At 39.4% G+C, this 25,652-nt stretch overlaps 1 protein-coding gene and 1 long non-coding RNA gene across 6 annotated transcripts in view; both read left to right on the top strand.

Annotated features, from left to right (window-relative positions):
- Window positions 1-223: 223 nt before the first annotated feature.
- LOC100698243 (uncharacterized) lies at window positions 224-5,487 on the top strand. Of its 2 annotated transcripts, none has more exons than XR_134871.3 (3): window positions 224-278; window positions 945-1,184; window positions 4,719-5,487. It is a non-coding gene; the product is annotated as an uncharacterized LOC100698243 (long non-coding RNA). The 2 variants fall into 2 exon arrangements; XR_003220613.1 differs by having other exon boundaries at window positions 226-251.
- A 3,529-nt stretch (window positions 5,488-9,016) lies between these two features.
- tpcn3 (two pore segment channel 3) overlaps window positions 9,017-25,652 on the top strand; it is a 29,516-nt gene continuing 12,880 nt past the window's right edge. For 3 of the 4 annotated variants that reach the window (XM_025908205.1, XM_003452750.5, XM_019360447.2), the window contains exons 1-9: window positions 9,017-9,402; window positions 13,608-13,690; window positions 14,272-14,386; window positions 17,407-17,535; window positions 18,382-18,498; window positions 19,883-20,001; window positions 21,611-21,712; window positions 22,764-22,890; window positions 24,236-24,443. In XM_025908205.1, the coding sequence (XP_025763990.1) occupies window positions 9,313-9,402; window positions 13,608-13,690; window positions 14,272-14,386; window positions 17,407-17,535; window positions 18,382-18,498; window positions 19,883-20,001; window positions 21,611-21,712; window positions 22,764-22,890; window positions 24,236-24,443 (1,090 nt within the window). In that variant the 5' untranslated portion in view covers window positions 9,017-9,312. The remainder of the gene's footprint in view (window positions 9,403-13,607; window positions 13,691-14,271; window positions 14,387-17,406; window positions 17,536-18,381; window positions 18,499-19,882; window positions 20,002-21,610; window positions 21,713-22,763; window positions 22,891-24,235; window positions 24,444-25,652) is intronic. The other variant, XM_025908206.1, reaches the window with a different exon arrangement.

Consider the following 25,652-nt stretch of genomic DNA (forward strand, 5'->3'; position numbering starts at 1 on the left):
CTTCTAATGTGTTGCCTGAGTAAAAAATAACTTCTTATAACATCAGCGGCACATTTAAAGGTGTTTATTTCAATTTGGGTTCCATGAGAAAACATAATAATTAATAACAATAAGTGTGTTAGTATTTAGCACTAACGGTTTGAGCAATTATGCTTATAATTAACGTAAATTAAGTTCAGGCACCTGTTTAGTCTCCCTCATCCCGGTTACCACGTGATCCTCAGCGCAGAAAACACAGATGGATTCTGAAGGTGAGGGCTTCTCTTATGTCACCACAGGTTAGTTTGTGTTGGTCATTTTAATTTTGGTTAAGTTTAATTTCTCTTGAGCAATTTCAATACAGATAATCAATGGGGTTGAGCAGGCGATAGCTTTTTTTGGCTTCTTAAACTAAACTGTGAGCAGGTTAAAAAAACAGATACCAAATGTATTAAAACGGTACTTTAATAGATATGAATCAGTTCCTTATTGTGTTGTAACATTCTTGATGTCTCACTGAGTAATAATTTACAATATTCTGTGCATATGCAGCATACAATATCCTTTGCATACTTGTACGTGTGTCGTTCTAAATGAGAAATCGATTGAATGTCAGTGCTCCTATAATTCTATAGGCAGTAGTTTTGTTTACTTGCTTTACTTTGCTTTTTACTGGACTTGTCAGGATCGTCCAGCAAAAATAGACTCAGAGTATAGTCCTTTGATCAAATTGATATTTGTTTCTTTTTGGCACACTTGACCTTTGAATGACCAGTGATGGAAAATGACTGTCACTCAACTATTGCTTATAAGTGTACTTTCCCTTTAATGCTGCCTTGTACTTTAATTCCACTTCCATTTCAGTATTTATTTTTTTGACTAGTTACTACAGTATACTTGAAGTAAGAATCATATTAACTGTCTATATGAATGCAGTGATCATCTTTGGGATTTTTTTTTTTTAGCATCTTAGTTATGGGTCTGCGGGATTTGTGGAGTAACTACAAAGTGTTGATTGTGATGGGCACAAGTCTGGGGCTGATCCACTGGGGCTGGTACAATCTGAAGGGAAACCCACTGCTACGCAAAGACGGAGACGAGTATATTCCTGAACCTGGCATTGTTACCTACGTTTCCCCTCCTGCATCTGCTCTTCCTTCTCCTCCTCCAGCTGTTGCTCACAAGAGCAAGTAACCCGCACTGAGGTATGAAACTGTTAAAAACACCTGCAGAAAGTGTGCTCAGTTTTACTGCCCTTGAGAGTTTGTATAACTGAGCACACAAAGGGTTTGTAAAACTCAGAACAGTTTCATCTAGCTTTAGTTGTATTTTCAGATTTTTCACAGGTTGGTGCTCCAATTTAAAAAAACAAACAAACAACTCTACGAATTAACTCAATACCAATACCAAGGAAAATAACTGATATTTGATACCACAGGGAAGATTATGATCCCATCCTGCAACAACAGAAATAACGGCAAAGAAGTCATATCTCGAAAAAGTTAACTTGTTAAATTTCAACTAGTTTCCCCAATTATAGGTTTAATTTTGGGGGGTTTTTTATGAGTTAAGTTAGTGAAGTTAAGATATATTTTTGAACACAATATAGAAAACAATATCTGAATAATTTTAATTATTGTAGAAGAAGAGCGTAATGGAAAAATTAAAAAAATTAACTAACTAATGTGTTGTGTTAGCAAGGTGAAAATAAAGATTGCCTAAATTATAAAACTGTTTACCCAGATGGCTACAACAAAATAAACTGATTTTTATAAGTTACTGGAAAAGTAGAAAATTTTAAGTTTATCATCTTGGCCACATCTGTCTGCAGCCTCTCTACCACCCAGTGTTCACACTGCCCTGCCTCATTCGGTAGCTCTTTGACATCCTCAGCTTGGGTGTTCAACCTGAAGTCCCTACACATAAAGTTTAATACTCTACTGCACACTTGACCTTTCTTGGTGTTTTCTCCGGTGTCTGTATCCAGTAAGGGTCCCTTGGCTAGACCCCCTATGCTATCCAAGCTACCTTGGATATGAGAAAGAGAGAGATAACTGAAGCCAAACCAGCTCAGACATGACGTGGACCTTGTCCACGTCAGGTGTTGAGGAACCATGACACACACATGAGAAGTGGGTTACTGGAACAGGAAGGCATAAGTAGGGAAGAAATGAAAACAAAGCACTGTTGGCATGTGCCTGCACAATTAACCCCAGTGGAAGGGGTTACACGAAGACAGTGTGGGACCTGTGGAATCTTTGATACCCAGCATTTAGAGAGACAGCAAAACATTTAGTAGCTTCTAGAGGCCAACTTCGAACCAATAGCACCAATAGCAAGTTACCATGAAGTGCAGGGTCTACCAAGGAGCTCCTCCTTCCCCACTGGTTTTGGAGACTAACTACAGAATGGGGCAATCGTCACCCACCTCCTGTACATGGATGAAATGAAGCTAAATGCTTAAAAAGACATTGATTCATTCATCCACACCACGAGGATCTACAGCAACAACATCAGAATGTCTTTCGGACTGCTAGCATCTTGCACGTTGCTGCTTAATGCTGGATTTTCTCATTAGCATCTCTGTACAGCCTGCGGGGTCTTGCTTGTTCCTATAGAGATTGACAGACCACGTGACTTTCGCGCATTGCATGCCGGGTACTGGTGGCAAAACAATCAAAGCAATGCATCAAACGCAAGCATTTGCAGCACCGCTGCGCCGTTGCGCCCTCCTCGATTCAGAAATCGTCTTTCCCGTTTTCGTAAATGACCTCCTTGACTCCAAACCAGCGTTCCTCCTTGTCCAGGATGTGTACATCCTCATCATTAAAAGAGTGGCAGCTGGCCTGTAGGTGTGAATAGACTGCGGAGTCTATTCACAGACATAATTTTATTGGTAGTCCTCTAATGTCCTGTTTCCTGGAAGTTTAAGTTTGCTGTGCGACTGCCATGCTCAGTTCTGTCACAAATTTCCAAAGACATCATCCCAGCCCCCAGTAGAACTCAGCCCAAACAGCTGATAAGAGTCACACCCAAATGAATGAATAAATGTTTACAGGGAATAGATTTTTTTGTCTGAATGGTCAAACTGTAAAGTTTTATCCATCTATTTTATATTTTCAAAACTTAAAGATAAAAGAATGAAAACTATCAAGATAATGTAAAATTCTATTTAATTGTATTTATATGGCACCAAATCTAACCTACAATAACTCGGCAATATCCTACAGTAATACTGATAAAACAAATGACCTCCCTCGAGCAAGTACTTAGCCAAGCTACCTATACAAGTACCTTTACAGATGCAGAAATGTTTCTGTACCTTTCCTCAGATCTGTGCCTCGATACAATCCTGTCTCAGAGGTCTACAGACAATTCCTTGGACTTCACGGCTTGGTTTGTGCTCTAACGTGCACTGTTACATATGGGACCTTATATAGACAAGTGTGTGTCTTTCCCAGTCATGTCCAATCAACTGAATTTATCACTGGTGGAGTGCAGTCAATTTTTAGAAACATCTGATATATAATCAATTGAAACAGAATGAGTGTCAGAGAGTTATCTCTGGGATGCTGGTGTGATAGCACCAGTCAGAGAGCAGGGCACAGAGTTCGTTCCATATATACTTTATGAATCTTAATTCATAAAGTATATAAGAACAGGCAAGTAACACTGCAATTGGCATACCCAGGAAGGGTATGGGGGTGTCTATGTGTGGTTCTAATAAAACAAAAAAAAAGGGAGAGTAATAATTATTACATGACAAATTTAACAACTATTACTCTTCAGTATTCTACACCAATAATCAACTACATCCTAAATAATCAACTAAATATTCTGGTTGAATGAAATCCTGCAGTGCCATTTGAAACAGGAAGAAAGTTGAAATATTTATATATCCCAAACAACAGAAAATATTTTACTATTGGGCAAAATGGACAGTCAGGTGGTTAACAGAGCCCTCTTGTGGCCAAATAACCTAACTGCAGTACCCAATCATGTCAAAACACTACAGAGAAAAGTCACATGCTTCTATGTATGATTACTAACAACTTCAGGCAAATCTCCCAAAATACTGAATATCAGGTACAGGTCTGTAAAGTAATACCTCTAACGCAAAACCCATAAAAGATGTAAACAATATGCCAGAGTATAACTCCATCTCCTTCTAATTAACCTCAATGGAGTTGTGTACTTTAGTAAAGATAATCCCACAGCAGCCCGATTCTCACGATTAACAGTAATTTTATATCCATCCTATCCCTTATATTTGCAAATTGACTCTTAGAGCTAGAGAGGGTCTGACTAACGTTTGCACAGGAATGCACATGGCTGGCAATTGCTACTCCCCATCACCCAGGAAAAATGTGCTTAATGGTCACTGCACTTGTAGTATGGCTGGACTGTCGTAAAAACACATGATATCATCGAAACTGGAAAACAGTGAGAACGAAGTGGTTGTTTGGAGGGAATGTGCAGGACTTTTTTTTTTCTCATCTTGGCTTTAGATGCATTTATCATGTCAGCAGCAGTCTTACTTTTTCCTTGGGCTCACAGTTCAGATGGTTCAGTTTCCCAGTGCCACAGCAAGTGAGACATACACATTTTGTTTACCTGTGATTAAAAAACAAACTCTTCCTCCCAGTAACTGTGAAAATGGTCATTTTTCTTTGGCTTTTCTGCCATGTTTTTCTATATACCAAGTGTGAGTAAATACTGTTTTTCTTCTTCCCCTGCAGTGGTCAGCATGAAACCTCAGAGCTGGCTCAGAAGGAACTGGCTGTGGGCCGTCTCTGGTGCCTTTGTGACTATCCACCTGGCCACATGGATAATGCAGAGAACTATGAAGAGCGTGGTGCGCTCTGAAGTTGCAGTCAAAAAGAAAACTGTTGAAGGGAGACCAGACTGATTTTTATTTAAGTCCCTGGAATGATGGAAGGATAGAAATCAGCCTCCAGACGACTGTGCCTCACATTCACTGATAAAGACTGTACTGTATCCACATCCATCCACATCCACTTGAGAATATCAAGTTTGAAACGATTGCCGTAAAAATTCAGTTTTGTTGGACAGCTTGACACTTTTCTTGAGTTAGTTCAAATAAATTGCTGTTTCAAGTTGTAATTTAAAGTAATTAAAAACATGGAAATGTATATTTCAATAAAATAAATGTCTTGATTAAGACTTTTTTATGTCGATTTAAAGGGTGGACTTACTCAGCTTCACAGTGTATTGTAGGGAGATTGTATTTATTTCTTCATGTTAACCAGTTCAATTTAAACACCTAAAATTATAGATGTCAGTGCTGCTAACAAGAATTATCTTAAACTAAAGCAAGAATAGTCAAATTTTATTTCAACTGGGGCAGACACTTAAAACCACAGTATTAATACTGTGTTAAAAATGTATCCAAAATGATTTGTTTCTTGTCATTCAAAAAAACATTGTTTCATTAAATGTGATTGTTTTCATATCCTTATCAAATAAATCTGTTGGAATCTCCCCTTACCGTAAGTTTCTTACTTAATGAGTATGTCAAGCCGGTGGTCCAGTCAGGGGAATAATTATTTGATCCCCCGTAGAAATTTAAAATTTGCTCACAAAAAATGAACAGCAATAAATTTTATGGTAGCTTCATTTTAATTGAGAGAGACAATATCAACGAAAAGAATTTAAAAAAAATTAGATAAAAAGTATAGTTTGTTTTGAATGTCATTGAGTGAAATAAGAATCTGATCCCCTACAACCCAGCCAGAATTCGCACAGGTTGACTACAATCAGTCAATTACAGATACTTTTGATCTCAAAGTATTGTTCCAACCTCCTCACCACCATGGGCAAGAGCAAAGAGCTGTTGATTGAAGGGACATGATTGAAGACTTGTTCCATGCTGGAATGGGCTCCAAGACCATCAGCAAGAAACTAGGTGAGAACTGTTCGTGCAGTTATTTGGAAAAATGAATGTATAAAATAAGGTGCAGGTGCAGCTGAGTGGTGAAGGGTGTTTGGTTTGGTGGTTGCAGGATCTTATCTCAGCTTTTTATGGACGCTGTAGCTTTTTTTGGGGGGGGGGATGAAAATTAACAACTCAAAATCTGAGGCCATGGTCTTCAGTTGGGAAAAGGTGGAGTACCCACTTTGGGGTCAGGAATGAGTTACTGCCTTAGGAGGAAGCTTGAGAGACAACAAGTATGGTGACACCAGTGATGTGGATTCTGTACACATCTGCTATGATGAAGAGTGATCTCAGCGTGGAAGCTGACGATTTACAGATCGATCTACCTTGACCTGTGGTCATAAGCTCTGAAAAATGAACTGAAAGAATGATATCTTGACTACAAATGGGAGAAATGAGCTTACAGGCTTAAGGATCATCCACAAATCCAAAGCTTCACTCCTAAAAACATAAAACAGGTCAACGCTCTTTAACTAATTAATTAATAATTGTTTTATTTAATTAATTTCAATTCAATTTTATTTGCATATCACAAAATCACTAAAATAGTTGCTAGTGGAGCAGTTTAAATATCTTGGGGTCTTTTTCAGGGGTGAGGAAAGAAGGGTGCAAGATCGTACACCACTCAGTCTGTCAATATCTTCAGGGATGTGGATGCTGTATCATTCTGTCGTAGTGAAGAGAGAGCTGAGCATAAAGGGGAAGCTATTAATTTACTGGTCGATCTATGTCATTTCCCTGATCTGAGGTTATGAGCTCTAGTAGTGCCTGAAAGAATGAGATTGTGGATACAAGTGGCAAAAATAAGCTTTCTGGCCTTTCCCTTAGAAAGAGGGTGAGGAGTTCAGTCATTTGAGAGGGGCTCATAGTAGATCAGCTACTTCCTCGGGCAACTGATTAGAGTCCCACTTGCGTGAGCTGTTCCCACTGGGATGCGTTTACTTTTTCTTTTCCTACCCACTTATTTCAAATACCACTGTTTATAAATCAATATTCAGAATTCAACATTATATTATCCATGCATGTTTAACTATATACAAGTCTACACTCATATACAATACACACATAAAACAAATTAAGCACATAAACTAAAACAACAACAAAATACAACACCCTATGATTAACACTCCAATAAATCTCTGATCTTTGTGAAAATTGTCTCTCTCTCCAATGTTATCCTCTAGATCAGTGCTTCCACTTTACTTTTTTATTCCATAACCCTCAGGATCATTTAAGAAATTCCAAATGACTGTCTTACTGTGTCCCACCTCAGCAGCGATGCTGCAAGAGACCCTGCTTATGCAGTTCAACAACCCGACCACGTTCAAAAAGGGAACGTTTTTTTGCCTTTGCCATCAGAAAGTAATGACAGTGTGACTACCTGACAGAAAATGACAAAGAATCCAAATTTTTGCACAGAATTGGCATTTTAAAGGCATGTGGTCCTAAACTTTTGATCATCTGTAAAACAGCCCGTTTCAGTTTAAGCATTGTTTTCCATAAATTGCATGTTCAAAAAAAAAAAGGTTTTGTTTCTTCTTGTTGCATGTTGAAGCTCTACTTGGAATCTTGTTAAGATCCAACCATGCAAAATGTGATGTTTTGCAATTTTTCAACTGGTCTTAAACTTTTGATTGGGGCTGCATATTCAGTTTTAGAATTTATATTCAATGTTAATGTAGCTAGGCTCAAAGTTTTAATGTTAGCTTATTTTAATAAACAATATTGTCATATGCAAAACTAGGGTGGCACTAGGGGTGGCAGAGATCACCACCACAGTAGATCTGCTCCTGCTTCCAGATACAGATGGACAACTAGTTATGGCTAACCAATAGCAGGGGAAGAAGGCTATAGTGACAGTGCAAAATTGTTACGTTACTTTTAACTGTTATCTTGAATGTTGTGTTTACGCTGTGGTGCAGAGTCACTGACAGTTGTTGTTTTGTAGAGAGAGTGCTGTACCATGAGTGACTTCTGTTGTGCTGTTGTTGACCCTTGAGGCAAATTGTAGCACCAGCAACTGTTTTAATAAAGAGCTTCCCCTACCAGATTGGGGTTGAACAGCAAGCTCAATCTCTCTGTGAGCTTTTTTGTTAAGATTCCTCTGCATGCCACAATATATACTGCACTTTTGCACTGTCACTGTAGCCTTCTTCCCTGCTTATATCTATCTATCTATCTATCTATCTATCTATATGTGTGTGTGTGTGTGTGTGTGTGTGTGTAAGGGCGACTTTCTATGTGTTTACTGCCCTTTGACAAAAGTACCAGGACCTTGCGCTACAAAGTAATTTCAATATGCCAAGGACAAGTATTTTTTTTATGTGGTTCACTAAATGTAACATCAGCAAACGGGCTAAATGGGTAAATTCAGTTTCATTTATACAGTGTCAAATGACAACAACAGTCGCATCAAGGCACGTTATATTGTAGGATAAACACACTACAAAAATGCAAAAACTTTTATTTCTGTATATTCTCCTAATTTTCCCTCTATTTTAAATGCCTGTGACTCTCTCTCCCAGTTTCCGTTATCGTGCTGAGTCACATGATACCATGTGGTGCTTTTACTGTCTCCGAGTAATGTCTGAAAAATACAACAGCATAATAATACGAGTTCAACAGTGAAAACGGTGAAAAAGAAAACAAGCACCAAAAATAAATGTTTTATAGAAACCACTACAAAGGAATAAGTATAGAACAAATTAAATTAAATTGTAGAGGCTAATTGGACAAGAATAAAAAAGGGACATGGAACAATGACATGTATCAACAATACTACGAAAATAAGCTTTTTCCTTTTACTTATTTATTCAAAGTTAATTTTTTTTTAACCTTTTATGCATTTATTGTCGATTTTCATTGAGGCGTTTGGTCAACTACTCTAAATCTGGTTAAAACGTAACATTTTGCGTTTTGTAAGTCTATTATAGGTCTTGCTCGCTATTTACAAGTTTTTCATGAGGGAATATGAGATAATTTGCTGTTGTTTTGTTTAATGGTAATAAGCCTGTTTTACACATAACTGTATCTTCCCCCCTCCTTATTCATTCCGCTGGTCCGTGAAGTCAGCAAGAGTCGTGGTTTATTAGACCAAGGCTTGAAGCGGCTCGGACCAGATCAGTAGGCTGAGATGGATGGCAAGCTGTTGTCATTTTTATGCCACTGGAAAGAAATCCTCTGACGCGAATCTCGTGGATGACGCTTTATGTGACGTTTACGTCAAAAAGTGCGACTTAAACTAAGTTTGGATATATGTTTTTCTTTTTTTCACCACTTAGAAACGAGCTGGTAGTGCAAGTTTGGAGATATTTCGAGAGTCGTTAAGAAAGTTTTAAGAAACATTTTGGGACGTTTTGCGCCGGTCGTGTTGAGAGATGTCTGAACCAGAGAAGAATGAAAACATTCCCGAAGCGTCTGCAAGAAAGGGAATTTCAAACATCGGGAATACAGCAAAAAGCAAAGAGGTAAGACACAGCTGGACGCTCCTGTACAACTACAAGTAATTGTGCAGGTTTTCTGTCAGCGGCCTGGAGAACGTGCAAATGATTCCACGACTGCAGTAAACTGTTGGACTCTTGTCCTTTAAGCCCCATAAAGCACCCATCTTTAGTATACAGCTTCCAACTTCCCTAGTTAGTTCTCTGTTAAAATTGAATTTATTGTGCATTAAGTGAATCATTGACGTGCAGGGTAAAATAGATATTCGATAGCTTTGGACGACTGTTTAAAAACAAAAAAAGGGGACCCCCCCCCCAAGTATGATAAAATATTGCTGCAGAAATTGGCGCTATTACCCAAATATACTATTTTCACCAATTAATCAGACAGCATAGACATGACCTCTAACACCGTTTTCTGTATAAGTGCGCTAGTCTTTTGGTGCTTGGGATGTATATTGGCCCTGAATCAAGGATCCATCACTGAGGCTCTGTCAAGCAGGTCACTGCTGACCCTGAGTCTGGGCTTCCGCAAGTTGTTTTCATTTCCTCAACCTTTTGGTGAAGCTGCTGATAATTACAGTGAGTAAAATAAGTATTGAACGTGCCACCAATTTCTAAAGGTGCTGCTGATGTAAAATTCTCACGAGATGCCAATAACAACCAGTTAAGTCTACACATGTAAAGAAATCTTACCACAGATGACCATAAATTATGCGTAATAATGAGAAATGACAGAGCGCAAAATTTATTGAACATGCATACTAACATTTGCCTTTGTTGGTTGTGACAGCTTCATGTGTTGCGCAGGTGTGATTTTGGCCCATTCTTCTACACAAGCAGTGTTCAAATCTTGAAGGTTCTGTGGGCCCCTTATATGATTTTCGTTTGGATTCAGGTCAGATTGGCCGGGCCATTCTAGTAGCTTTATTTTCTTTCACTGAAATCAATTGAGATTTTCCTTGACTGTGTGTTTGGGATCATTGTCTTACTGAAACATACACCCTTGTTTCATGTTCAACATTCAGTTAGATGGCAGCAAAAGTATCTGTACACTTTCCAATTCATCACTCCTTCAATTATATGAAGTTGTCAGTGCTGTATCCTGAAAAACAGCCCCACACCATGATGTTCCCACCTCCACACTTCACTGTCAGGAGTGCTGTGCAGTGCAGAATGCAATGCCCTTTGACCTCCGAACATTGTGTGTATTATGGCACCCAAAGAGTTCAGTTTTGTTCTCATTTGACCAGACCATATTCTGTATTCTATACAAGTGGTTCGCGAGTCTTTGAAAACTCTTGTGAAAATTCTTTTCATTTTCTCTGTCTGAAATCTTGCAGTGAGCACCTGGTCGTGGCCGGTTTATGGTGAAATGATGTTCTTTCAACTTCCGGATATCGGCTTCAAAAGTGCTCACTAGAACCTTCAGTAGTTTAGAAATTCTTCTGTAACCATTGCTATCAGTATGTTTTGCAACAATAAGGCCTCGAAGGTCTTGAGAGTCCTCATTGGTTTTACCCATGTTTCTTATGAGACACGTTTTTATAGGCCATCAGTTTGAATGAACCAACATGAATTTAAACCAATTGGCAGGACTGCTTACTGATATTATTCAGCTGGTGTCATGACTTTCCATGCGTTTTTGTACATCCCTTACTTTGTGTGGTCAATACGTTTTCTGTATCATTTCTTATTATTACACATAATTTATTGGGATTGATTTCTTCGAATGTGTGGATTGGATGGGTTCTCTGGTGAGAATTTCTTATCAATAGCAACAGTTTGTCACATGGTCAAAACTGATTTTACCTGCTGTATCTCATACAGAGAAATGGCTTAGGTAGGCTGTTGTAATTCATGCTGTGCCTTGTCCAGTGTGCCTACAGTTAATATCATAATGATGGTTTACACTTGATCTCATACCATTTATATATGTATCACACAAGCCACCCCAAAAACCAAAAAAACAACCCACTAACAGACAAAGGAAATGTGAGTATTAAGGAAACGAACAATTATACGTAACTGAAAAACAATCAGATAGTAGATTACTGGGGACATTGAGTCCGAATGGACCATGTTCAGCGTCTCCATTGCCGAAGCTGCTGCATTGAGCTGCGGCCGCAAGGTGGTTGGTGCCTGCCGTGGTGGTAATCCCCGAACCAAATGGTGGACACCAGAGGTGAAGGGAGCCACCAGGCTGAAGAAGGAGTCCTATCGGGCTTGGTTAGCCTGTGGGACTCCAGAGGCAGCTGACAGGTATCAACAGGCCAAGCGGAATGCGACTCGGGCAGTGGCTGAAGCAAAAACTCGGGTGTGGGAGGAGTTCGGAGAGGCCATGGAAAAAGACTTTCGGACTGCCTCGAAGAGATTCTGGCAAACCGTCAGGCGTCTCAGGAGGGGAAAGCGGTGCTCTACCTGCACTGTGTATAGTGCTGGCGGTGCGCTGCTGACGTCGACTGAGAAAATTGTCAGACGGTGGAAGGAATACTTCGAGGACCTCCTTAATCCCACTGACACGTCTTCCGAGGAGGAAGCAGAGTCTGGGGATGAGGGGAATGACCCGCCAATTTCTGGGGTCGAGGTCACTGAGGCAGTTAAACAACTCCTCGGTGGCAGAGCCCCTGGTGTTGATGAGGTCCGCCCCGAGTTCCTGAAGGCTCTGGACGTTGTAGGGCTGTCCTGGTTGACACGCCTCTACAATGTTGCGTGGAGATCAGGGGCAGTACCCCTGGACTGGCAGACCGGGGTGGTGGTCCCCATCTTTAAGAAGGGAGACCGGAGGGTGTGTTCCAACTACAGGGGGATCACACTCCTCAGCCTCCCTGGGAAAGTCTATGCCAGGGTGCTGGAAAGGAGAGTTCGTCCATTAGTCGAACCTCGGATACAGGAGGAACAATGCGGTTTTCGTCCTGGTCGCGGAACACTGGACCAGCTCTTTATCCTCTCGAGGATACTTGAGGGTGCATGGGAGTTTGCCCAACCAGTCTACATGTGTTTTGTGGACTTGGAGAAGGCATTCGACCGTGTCCCTCGGGGTGTCCTGTGGGAGGTGTTGCGGGAGTATGGGGTGTCTGGCCCACTGCTACGGGCCATTCGATCCCTATACAACCGTTGTAAGAGTTTGGTTCGCATTGCCGGCAATAAGTCGGACTTGTTTCCGGTGGGTGATGGGCTCCGCCAGGGCTGCCCTTTATCACCGATTCTGTTCATAATTTTTATGGACAGGATTTCTAGGCGCAGCCAAGTGGCGGAGGGCTTTCACTTCGGTGGCCTCAGAATCTCATCTCTGCTTTTTGCGGATGATGTGGTTCTGATGGCTTCATCGGGTGGGGGCCTCCAGCTCGCACTGGAACGGTTCGCAGCCGAGTGTGAAGCAGCGGGAATGAGGATCAGCACCTCCAAATCTGAGGCCATGGTTCTCAGCCGGAAAAGGGTGGAGTGCCCACTCCGGGTCGGGGATGAGTTCCTGCCCCAAGTGGAGGAGTTCAAGTATCTCGGGGTCTTGTTCGCGAGTGATGGGAGAAGGGAGCCGGAGATCGACAGACGGATTGGTGCTGCGGCTGCAGTGATGCGGACGCTGCACCGGTCCGTCGTGGTGAAGAGGGAGCTGAGTGTAAAAGCGAAGCTCTCAATTTACCGGTCGATCTACGTCCCGACCCTCACCTATGGCCACGAGCTGTGGGTAGTGACCGAAAGAACGAGATCGCGGATACAAGCGGCAGAAATGAGCTTCCTCCGAAGGGTGGCTGGCCTCTCCCTTAGAGATAGGGTGAGAAGTTCGGCCATCCGGGAGGGGCTCAGAGTAGAGCCGCTGCTCCTCCACATCGAAAGGAGCCAGTTGAGGTGGTTCGGGCATCTGACAAGGATGCCCCCTGGGCGCCTCCTGGGTGAGGTGTTCCGGGCATGTCCCACCGGGAGGAGGCCCCGGGGCAGACCCAGGACGCGCTGGAGAGATTATATCTCTCGGCTGGCCTGGGAACGCCTTGGTGTTCCCCCGGATGAGCTGGAGGAGGTGGCTGGGGAGAGGGAGGTCTGGGCTTCTCTGCTTAGGCTGCTGCCCCCGCGACCCGACTTCGGATAAAGCGGATGAGGATGGATGGATGGATGGATAGTAGATTTGTTTTATTTTTTCTTAATTTTTCAGCATTAAATACCTTTTATTTTGCAGATTTTCTTATATTGAGAGTAATATTTAAATCCTTTAAATAATCTTCTGTGTGTTTCAGGATTTTAACTTGGCTGCCATCTATGTGTCAGATGCCCAGTACAACAGAAATGTCTACTTTGACACATTACCTCAGGCTGTCAGGTGCGACTTTCACATCCATCCATCCATATTAAATAAGTTGAAATTCTATAATTATTTTGTTTGTCTCTGCTGTATCTCTGTTGTGCTGATTTCTGTACACATGTATGTTTCATCTGTTCAGCCTGGAAGATGTTTCATTCCTCTCAGTCTCCTCTTAAGGTTTTTTTGACCAGCAGTTTGAGCATGTCAGACTAGAACAGTTTCTTTTAGCTCTGTTTACAATGACTTTCTTTGCCTGTGCTGACTGGTTGGTAATTTTTAAATTCTGTATATTTGCTGTAAGGTATCATAATTTCATATTTAACGTTTAAAAAAATACATATTAGTCTTTATAACAGATTTAAATCAACATTGTTGAATGGATAATTTTTCATGTAGAACATATTGTCCCAGCAAATGCAACATTTTCTCCTGTTTATTAGTCCATCTGCTATGGCAAACTGTGATGGACATGAAATGACTTCCCCCTAATGTGAAATGCATTTGGATGTGAAGACTTTAAGTCATGCTATAGCATGCAGTTTGGATTGAATAACGAGTGTGAGTTGATCTAATATCCAACTTTGTGTGTGGGTTTTCAGACTGTATATGCTCTATAATCATTGGGCCCTAAAGGTACTCCTCTACTTCTTCATGCTGGTCAATCTGTCTCTGGCCATCTTTGAGGATCCAGCTGTATACCCTCTGCCTATATGGGTAAGACTGCAACTGCCACACAAAGACACTGTCCTATTTTCATAGTTTCTCTTTTTAATGTGCAGGCTAATGATGCTGAGAGGAATAAAAGTTTTGTCAGCAGCGCCAAATGTCCAAACAATCCTAAGTGCTTATTGAAAAATTCAGAGATGCAGACAGTATTGGAACTGATCAAAGGTAAAGACAAAATATCTGAGCCTCTGTCATGCTGATTGAAGGAGAGTCTATGCAAAAACAGTATAGGAGTTATTCTGATATAAACTAAGTACTAACTAAGTGATGTTATGAGGGCTCTTGTAAATCTAGGTTTCATTTTGGTTTATAGGTTGACTAGTAATTAAACTTAGACAGATGTTAAATTTAGCAAGTATGTAGCAAAATTAATGAATGCAAAAAAATGAAATATAGCAGTTTACATAGACAGATGGCATACTTTCTTACTAGTTTGTTTGGTTGTTGTTGTTGTTGTTGTTTGTTAGTTTTTTCAAGGCGCTTTTTATTGTAAGGTAGACCCTACAATAATACATACAGATAAAAACCCAACAATCATATGACCCCCTATGAGCAAGCACTTTGGCAACAGTGGGAAGGAAAAACTCCCTTTTAACAGGAAGAAACCTCCAGCAGAACCAGGCTGAGAGAGGGGCGGGGCCATCTGCTGCGACCGGTTGGGGTGAGAGAAGGAAGATAGGATAAAGACATGCTGTGGAAGAGAGACAGAGATTAAAAACAAGTATGATCCAGTGCAGAGAGGTCTATTAACACATAGTGAGTGAGAAAGGTGACTGAAGAAGAAATATTAAATGTATCATGGGAATCCCCCGGCACCCTACGTCTATTGCAGCATAACTAAGGGAGGATTCAGGGTCACCCAATCCAGCCCTAACTATATGCTTTAGCAAAAAAAGAAAGTTTGAAGCCTAATCTTAAAAGTAGAGATAGTGTCTGTCTCCCAAATCCAAACTCAAGGCTGGTTCCACAGACGAGGGGCCTGAAAACTGAAGGCTCTGCCTCCCATTCTACTTATACAGTGTGAGAGTGAAGTGCTTTAATAGGGTTATATGGTACTCTAAGGTCATTAAGATAAGATGGGGCCTGATTACTTAAGACCTTGTATGTGAGGAGCAGGATTTTGAATTCAATTCTGGATTTAACAGGAAGCCAATATAGGAGAAATCTGCTCTCTCTTTCTAGTCCCTGTCAGGACTCTTGCTGCAGCATTTTAGATTAACTGAAGGCTTTTCAGAGAGTAAGACATTCCTGCAGTTTAACTAATTGGTGTGTGAGATATGGCTTCATGAATGGATAAAGCTGTGTGTTATCTGCAAAGCATTGAAAATGTGTGGAGTCTATTAGTTAGATATGATACAAGCCACTGCAGTGAAGTACCTGTAATACCTACAGCATGCTTTAATCGCTCTAATAGGATATTATGGTTGACAGTATCGAACACTGCACTGAGGTCTAGCAGGACAAGCACAGAGATGAGTCCACTGTCAGAGGCCATAAGAAGATCATTTGTAACCTTCACTAAAGCTGTTTCTGTGCTGTGATGAGCTCTGAAACCTGACTGAAACTCTTCAAATAAGCCATTCCTCTGCAGATGATCTGTTAGCTGTTTGACAACTACTCTTTCAAGGATGTTTGATATGAAAGGAAGGTTGGAGATTGGCCTATAATTAGCTAAGACAGCTGGGTCTAGAGATGGCTTTTTAAGTAACGGTAACAGCCAGCTCACAACAGGTCTCTGGAGCACAACAAGAATTACTGTTGCCAAGTACAGTCAATACGCTTGGATGGATGGGGTCTATTATGGATACATTGTCATATGTCTGATCTTTGGTAATGATTGAGACACGGCAGATGTTTAGTTCTAGTATAATGTTCTAATCACTTAAAATAAGCTGCTCTTCTATCAGCAGTAATTTGTTACAAACTACATACCGCTATAGTTTTTATGAAACTGAGAGATAATGGTATTAGGGTATATATTATATTTTGATGTATCTACAGTCTTTGTATGTCTTTCTATATCAGTCTCGTGGCATCAGAGCCTTCTCTGAGGCAGATCCCACATTAGATCTGCACAAACACTTGATCAATTTAAATCGTTACTGAAGACACATTTTTATGGTCTGGCTTTTAACACACTTTGACCTAAACATTTTGGTTTTAACAGACTTAGTTGTTGTTTTAATTGTTTTTATTGACTTATTTATTTATTTGTTTTTTCTATATTTTACTGCATCATTGTTTTACATTTTATTTGTTTTAGTGGCATTTTACATGGTTAAGCACTTTGTGCAGCATGGACGGTTTGGAAATGTGCTATATAAAAAAACTTGACCTTGACCCTTGACCTATATGTGATATGAAAAAGGAGCAATCGTTGAAATTCCAAATTGGAGTTCAGTAATAGCTGATAATGTAAAAGTAATTAATAATACCATTAACATTGACTGCCTCTAATGTAATCTTCTGTGGCTTGTATGAATAGAAATACTAATTACTGTCTACACCTCAGGATTTTATTATAAAAAGACTGAATAGATTTTCAGGCCATTCAACATTTTACCAGTCCTGAAGAATAGAATAGAATAGAATTCAACTTTATTGTCATTGCACATGTCACAAGTACAAGGCAACTAAATGCAGTTTGCATCCATCCAGAAAGTGCTTTAGCAATAATATACAATACAGAATATGGATCTATTATAGGTATGTTACAATGTACACGGTATGAAGGTATGTTATGAATATACTAGCAGTATACACAGGCTATGAACAGGTTATACATATGTTTAAAAATATGAAAACTATACAGATTGTAGATATACAATTGCAAGCATTAATAAACAGTTGTAAACCATTGTAAAACTATAATTATTGTTTTGTACAGTATGATTGTCTATACCGCAATTACTGTAGTGCAGTTGAGATCAGTGAGATAGACTAGCTACTGTGAAGTCCATGAAGTTAAATTATTATCAGAAGTATGGTCATGCTATGTTGTTTTTCAGGCCACCATGCTGGTGGAGATACTCTGTCTGCTCATCTTCACCATTCGACTCATTCACTATGCCAAGGTGATTCTCCGTGACAAGTTCTGGAAAGATCCCAAAAATATCTGCATCATTGTCATCCTCACGGTAGGAGTGCCAATCTACATTATTATTGTGGGAGGGGTTTATACACATTATTAATATATATGGATTTTTAATTGGAAGATTTTGGAAGAAGGCTCCTCTAGCTCAGAGAGAGCCAGAACAAGTCATTGTAAACATGTGTTTTGACTAAGTACTTAGGAAGAGGTTATACATTCCTGTCAGTTGGTGAGTTTGCAGTGTGGACCCGGAGGACTTCCTGGTTTAGGGTCTGAAAGCTGAAACTGTTAACGTGTGCTGAGCTGCAGAGACAGGATGTGCTGAGAAGGCTTTCCTCTTGTTGTGAAACAACCTTTAGCCTAAGATGTTGCTTTCTCAGCACTACCAAAGTAGTAAAGCTTCCTCGTGACTCAGTGATTCTGAGGCTCTCAGTCACATGGAATAGTGCCAAATTTTCTTGCACAACTTTCTATTTTCTGGAATAAAGTTGTTATTTTGTTTGTATTTTATATGAAATCATTTTCGTTTCAAAGAAGACTAACCTTTGTCCTTCAACTGCTGCTCAAATAATTTCATCTTAGAATAATCCTGTTTATTCTTATCTAGCTAATTTGGTCATGGAAACACTTTAAGTATTGACATATGCATCTTGAAGTGCATATGACTCTTTGAAATGCAAATAAATAGTAAATACTAGCATTGAAGCTGGTATTTTTCAATGTGTGTGTGAATGTTAGAAGCACTTGCATAGAAAAAAGTGCTTGTGTGACTGGGTGAATGAGGCAAGCTGTGTAAAGCGCTTTGAGTGCTCAGAGTAGAAAAGCACTATATAACAACCAGTCTATTTACCATTTATCATTAAATGACTTTGTTCTTTTGTGCATTGACTAGCTCACTTTGGTTGATATGATCATTTATGGAGCACTGAAAGCTGCAAATTATTATGGTGTCCGCTGGTCCAGAGTCCTGCGGCCGCTTCTACTGGTCAATGTCACAGAGGGACGGCAGGTAATGGCTGAATGTTTAAACAATCCACAGTCAGTAATCAAAGCTTCATTACCATTAACATTTCAATTTTTTTCCTTTTTTCCCCCATTAAATTAATTATAGGGAGATTATCATGAAATGTCAGATTTCTTTTCTGCTCTCCAGAGAATGATCCATTTCAGTTGTAATGAGCACCACCTTTAGAGAAAACTAGCTCTGCTGAACTAATATGGGAAGGCTTGGCACTAAAAGTAAAGTGAGGATAAGCACTGCAATCGAATGTAGGTCATTAGTTAAATTTTTCATGGCTCTGCTATAGACTGTCTCGGTGTCTTCTTTCTATGATTAGTCTCCTACATTCCTAGGGTTAAACTCAGAAACGGTGTGTACTACAGTGAAGATTAGGCTAAGGGAAATAACATTTACCAGAATACACGTTTAAGAAGAAATCATCCCTGTTAGGAGGTCATTCTCAAAATATGACGTCTACATTAGCTCAGTGTTTTTTGACACCAAATATATATTTGTTTGTGGGGATTATTGATGATGTGGCTGTAAAAAATATTGCACAGACATCACAAGATGGCTCTATGTAAAGATTTAAATTTTTAGGTCTTTTTTTTAACAAACTTCTATTATTTAACCACTTAACTTATTTATTTATTTTATTTTTTGCCTGTCCTGTCCGGCAGTTCAGCAGTCAGATTTGTTGTCAAACAAAATCCCCAACAAATCTATTTTCCCAAGTGGACCATTACAGCTTTTGCTATACTTGTCCACTCGATAGGCATATTTTATTCTACGTACTTAAAACACTATCCATCTCACATCCATAGCCAGTTTAGAATCACCAGTTAACCTAACATAGTACAGCAAGAACCATCTTGCTCTGTCAATAGTAGTAATCACTACATTTTTTGGCATGTTTTTTTTTTTTCCCAGTCTTTTTCAGCCCTGAAGGTGATTAGGCTCATACAGAAGTTTTATGCATGTATGTCGTAAATGACAAATTGCCCAGAAATCCAAGTGACCCATATTTTGCAGACATTTAGAAAGCTTTGGTCCTAAATTCAGTTTAAGTCATTTCTGAAAATGTTTTCACATCTGGTCAGAGTTTGAGCATTCGTTTGTGTTCAGCTGATCAAGGCTCTCAAAGTGGTGTTTTGATTGCTGTCTGTCATGAATTTTCTGCTGTGTGATCAATGGATCATGTTTTGTTTTTCTCTGCTAGGAATTTGTGGAGTGTTTGAGGCAGACATAATGTTGTTAAACATGTAAATGTTTGATTTCACGAGCCAATGGCACTTGAAAACGTTGTTGATAAGTGTATAAGGAAAGAGCTTTTGTTGTTCGTGTGAACCCCCCGCATGTAAAACTGTGTCACTGTGTGCTCCTTTGTGTTCAGCTCCGCAGAGCATTCAGGAGTATCCGCAATGCTCTGCCTCAGATTTTCTACGTCTTCATGCTCTTCATGTTTAGTATCCTCATCTTCTCCCTCATGGCGCTCAAGTTGCTGGGCAAACGGTGAGAAAGCTGTACCTTTTATTCTGATGTTGGCTCTTGACATCAGTTTTCAAATTCTCTTTAAACTTGTTTTCAGTTAGAATCATTCAAGTCATTTCATTCCATCTATATGACTTCTTTTTGGCCTGTTTATTATCTTTTAAAAGACTGTATGTACATTGCTTATAACTTGGGAGTGTTTGAGACCTATGCAACCTGAAAACACTTCATGCAAAACCAAAAGTGCTCTACATGAATAACAGGCAGGTAGGTAACAGATGATAGTTTTCAGGCAGTCCAGTGAGAAGCCTGGAATAATGGGAGTACATGGGACAATAGTAACCAGCATACAGACAACAGACTTGACAGACTTGCTGGGTCATTTTCTGACATTTTGTAACAAGCTGAATACATTTAAAGATCTGAGATTGAGTCAAGATCAGACTAATATCCAATCCAAATATATTACCTGGATTAAGAGTACTGACAGGGACTAGAAAGAGAGAGCATATTTCTCCTGTTTTGGCTTCCCTTCATTGGCTTCCTGTTAAATCCAGAATTGAATTCAAAATCCTGCTCCTCACATACAAGGTCTTAAATAATCAGGCCCCATCTTATCTTAATGACCTTGTAGTACCATATCACCCTATTAGAGCACTTCGCTCTCGCTCTGCAGGCTTACTTGTTGTTCCTAGAGTATTTAAAAGTAGAATGGGAGGCAGAGCCTTCAGTTTTCAGGCCCCTCTTCTGTGGAACCAGCTTCCAGTTTGGATTCGGGAGACAGACACTATCTCTACTTTCAAGATTAGGCTTCAAACTTTCCTTTTTGCTAAAGCATATAGTTAGGGCTGGACCAGGTGACCCTGAATCCTCCCTTAGTTATGCTGCAATAGACGTAGGCTGCCGGGGATTCCCATGATGCATTGAGTTTTTCCTTTCCAGTCACCTTTCTCACTCACTATGTGTTAATAGACCTCTCTGCATCGAATCATATCTGTTATTAATCTCTGTCTCTCTTCCACAGCATGTCTTTATCCTGTTTTCCTTCTCTCACCCCAACCGGTCGCAGCAGATGGCCGCCCCTCCCTGAGCCTGGTTCTGCTGGAGGTTTCTTCCTGTTAAAAGGGAGTTTTTCCTTCCCACTGTCGCCAAAGTGCTTGCTCATAGGGGGTCATATGATTGTTGGGTTTATCTCTGTATGTATTATTGCGCGATCTACTGTACAATATAAAGTGCTTTGAGGCGACTTCTGTTGTGATTTGGCGCATATAAATAAAATTGAATTGAATTTCTTTCTTTCTCTATGTAATAAAATCTTGCATGATGCAACCAATGAAATTGTAATTTATAACATGAGCTTGCACAGACAATTGTGCAAACACCCAGCTATGTCATCCATATAAATAAGCAAAGATTTAAAGATTATGCAACATTTACAAACATGTTCTCGTGGTCAGTCAAAGAGCCACAACACCTGGCACAGTTAGACAGAGGTCAACATTTTCCCAAAGGCTCTACTGAGGCCATGTGTTGTTGTTTTTTGGGGTTTTTTTCAGTGAAACAGTAGAGTATTTTTTTTTTAGTTTTAGCAATAGTTTTTAAGTGTATGTATTTTTTTCTCTCTCTTTAGAGGTTTGACGAACATAAATGGAACTCCATATTTCACCAGCTACCTGGAAATCATGTTTGACTTGTACGTCCTCGTCACCACGGCCAATAGCCCTGACGTCATGTAAGTTTGTATTGTCAATCTCAGTTTGTGTTCTTTGATGTCAAGCAATTTACAATTATTTCAGTCTTCATGAAGCATGCCTTTTTCTAAAGTATGTTAAATCCCTGATTGCTTACTTAAAATTTTACTGAGTTTGCATGACGTTACTTTGTATAGTATTTCCTTTGAGATGATTCAGTTTGTGAAAATATGTGGAAGTCAGACTTTGCGTGTGATTGCAAAATGGAATGTAGTTTTAGTTCATTCCACTTTTGTTGTTTTATGTGCATTTTGTCAAACAATCAACAAAAACAAAATGCAAAAATATGAGTCAAGTAGACAAAGATGACTATAAAACATGGATGAAAATAGATTCACAGATTAATGATAGATGATTAAATATTTGGAGAGCAGTTAAGATGCACTTTATCACACATACATATAAAACTGGCATAAATGGCACATTTCCATCCAGATGCACATTCTGTCTTTTTAATCTTAAATTGACATCTTCACATCATCTTATACATCATTCAGTGACTCTAACTGAAAGAAAGAAACAGCACTGTTGTTAGTAGTGCTTATCTCGTTGGACCAAGTATTAATATTTGAAAAAGAACAGTTGATAAAAAAAATAAGCTGATTTTGTCATTTCTGTTAAAAATTTTATTCAGCTGAAACCCACTGAATGTCATTTTTGTTGCACTCAGTGTGGTGGATGTATTCCTTCAGTATCAGTAAGGCGTGATGTGTAAACAGCAAGGAGACGACATGAATAACACAATTCAGCCAAACTCAGTTATAATTCTCAGATTTTTATTAGTGTATTTGACATAATGTATTTTGAAACTGTTTGTGGAGTTAAAGTAGTGTTGTTATTTAGATAGCACTTCAAACCACACAAACTCTTCTGTTTCTTTCTGATGCTGATCTCTTGGTTTGAGAGGGAACTGTCTGAACCATACAGAAAAGAAGAAGGAAGTGAACACTAACCGTTTTTTTTTTCTTCTTTTAATATCTATTTGTCTTTGTATCTTAGCCTGACTTCTTTTTTTCTGCTTTTTATTGTCAGGATGCCAGCATACAACGCCAACTTCTTCTTTGCAGTCTTCTTTATTGTGTACATCCTTATCAACACTTACATCTTCATGTCCGTCTTCTTGGCTGTCGTATACAACAGCTATAAAAAATACTTGAAGGTACAGCCATGTGACCGTTTCCTGTCCAGATTCTCTACATTTTTATAATTTCTTTAAAAAAACATACTGTACTGTGCAAAGGTTTTGAGCCACTCCGCATTAAAAAAAAATAGTGAAAAATACCACAAAGGCTTGACACAGGACTTGAGAGATGTATCTGGACCTGCATTTGATTTATCTACTGTTCACTGAAGCCTCATTACAAATAGTCTCAGTGGAAGTGTGGCTATAGAGAAGTCATTCTTAAGAGAGGGAAACCAGAAGAAAAGGCCAAGCTATACCACATTCCACAAAAACTGAACGAAAAATCAGTGGGACAGGCCTTATGGTATCATAAATCCAAAATGAAATTTTAAACTTAAATCAGTATGTTCAGAGGAAGTTGGCAGAGAGGTACAGTAAGTGTCTATAGCCATCTGTAAATCAAAGTAAAGGTTCTGTCCTAATTTGAGCATTTCAGCCAGTGGTGTTGGGAATCTTGTCAAAATTGATGAAACTATGTACATAACAATGTACTGTCAGATTTGATCGATCATGCAATACCATCTGGCCGGCATTTTTTTGGCAATGGCTTAGTTTTTCAGCATGGCAGTGATCCCCAAAACACTGACAATGCAATAAAAGCTTGATGGAACGCAATCAGTCATAGGTTGGCCTCCCTTGAACCAGGACCTCAACATTAATAAAACACTTTTGGATCCTCTTGATGAATGAAACCAATGGCACCCAACATCTAAAGAAGAACTTTGGAATTCCTTCAAGAAGCTTGGAGAACTATTCATGAAGACTACTTCAAGAAAGCTTGCCTAAGAAATATCAGGCTGTGGTAAAGAATAAAGGACGTTGTACCCAATATTGACTTTTAGGATTGTTAAATTGTACAAAATCATGCAACATTCACACAAGCATTGCCACTCTGATGCATACATCAGAGAACAACTTCGGGTTCAGTAACTTGACTGAAGGTATTTTGACATGGAGACTGAAGCAGTCAGGGATTGACCGCCAAACGTCTGATTATTCAGTGACTTGCCATACCTCCTGAGAAGATATGCAAAGGGTTTTGCAAAGTACTCTATATGCCATGTAAGATTATATCAACCGAAATGTTAAAGTGGCAAGCAGATCTGATTAAAATTTGTCAATTCAATCAAATAAGATTTATCCCCAAAATTTGAAAGTTCCTTTGTTACAACAGCACCTGGATCTTGGAATTATTTATTAACTTTACTTAACTTACTTATTTTTCTATAAATTTATGTCGTATCTTTTGTGAATACAGTAGATTTCCATTCATCTTTGCACATTCCATGTCATTTAAGTAGAAAATTATAATTTACAACAGGAAGAGGTACGGCAGCTAGTGAGAGCTAAGAGGCACAAGATGGTGCGAGCATTTGGTGTTCTACAGGAGCAAAGGGAGGAGGGCGGCGAGCCAGTGGTGACCCAGGCCAGCTGGAACCAACTGGTCCGACTGGTCCAACCCAACCTTAGTAATGCTCACAGAGAGCTGCTGTGGAGCGTCTCCGATGACAAGAACCAAGGGGCCATTGGTGAGTGATATCCAAACCAACATACACACCTTTAATCCAAAGAACGTTTAGGGAAGTTGAGTTCAGTAAAGTTCTTTATAAGTACCCAAGATGGAACAGATGAGATTTATTTTTGTTTAGCCAGTTTGTCGTCAGCTGTCTAATCTGCATGTCAAATGTCTAGTCAGCTGACAAGTAATTGTGACAATATGGAGAATAACTGAGCATATTTATGTACATTTTCATGTGTTAGACCCCTGACTTAATTTAAGGAGATGAGGTTGGAGATAAGGAGGAAGAGGAGAGAGAGAGAGAGAGAGAGTGAGTGTTGGAAGAGAAAGGCATAATGAGAATGACATGATGAAAGTATGCATGTAAAAATGTTAAAAGGTAATATATAGTTTGAAAGAACTATTTGTGATCTTTAAAGAGTGAGAAATGCAAAGACAAACTCATGGTTAATGCCCCTGAAATTGTAATTTAAGCAAGTAGGCAAAGTCAGTAATGTTGTAGACATCGCAAAGTGTAAAATTTCTGTCTAGCTTTTAATAAACCCCTGGTGCGTCACTATGCAACTTGGCAAAATAGTTCATTGGATCCCAGATCCACAGCTAAGAAGCTATGAGAAGAATGTAATATTCAGGACAAATGAACAAAACCGCTGTGCAATGCTGCCTTCTTTACATTTCAGCAACATTTCCAGGCCAAACTGGCTCTGTACGACTGAATATGATTGCATGTCATAGACAAACTATGGAACTGCATTACATTTTCTATTATTCTACACAAATATCTCGACATTTTGCATTTGCTTTGGAATAAGAGTAAGGTTATGAATAAGAGTAAATGTACATGCATTTTAATTGCTTAAAGCCTTAGGTGACCAGGTTGTGTCACAGTTTTTCGTCTTCATGTGTAAACGGAGTACAACTTGCATGCCCTAAATCTACCTAAAGGCCATTAAATTGTCACCAGTCCAGTCTAATCCTTGAAGCTGAGGCGTTGTTCAGATGTCCAGTATCATTCAGCTCTGCATACTCTGCTGAGTCAGTGTCTTCACACTCATCTTCCACATGAAGGAAGTCAAAATGCATTATCATTGAGCGTTTCTATTTTTCCACCAACCACAACATCTGATGTTATAAACACAAGAAGTAAAAAAAAAAAAAAGCAAAACAACCTAATTGATCTTTACAGTTATACATTTTTTTTCTGTGTGTGCTGTGTGTG

This window comes from Oreochromis niloticus, linkage group LG6 (genome assembly GCF_001858045.2).
Source record: "Oreochromis niloticus isolate F11D_XX linkage group LG6, O_niloticus_UMD_NMBU, whole genome shotgun sequence".
In the NCBI taxonomy this organism is placed as follows: Eukaryota; Metazoa; Chordata; class Actinopteri; order Cichliformes; family Cichlidae; genus Oreochromis; species Oreochromis niloticus.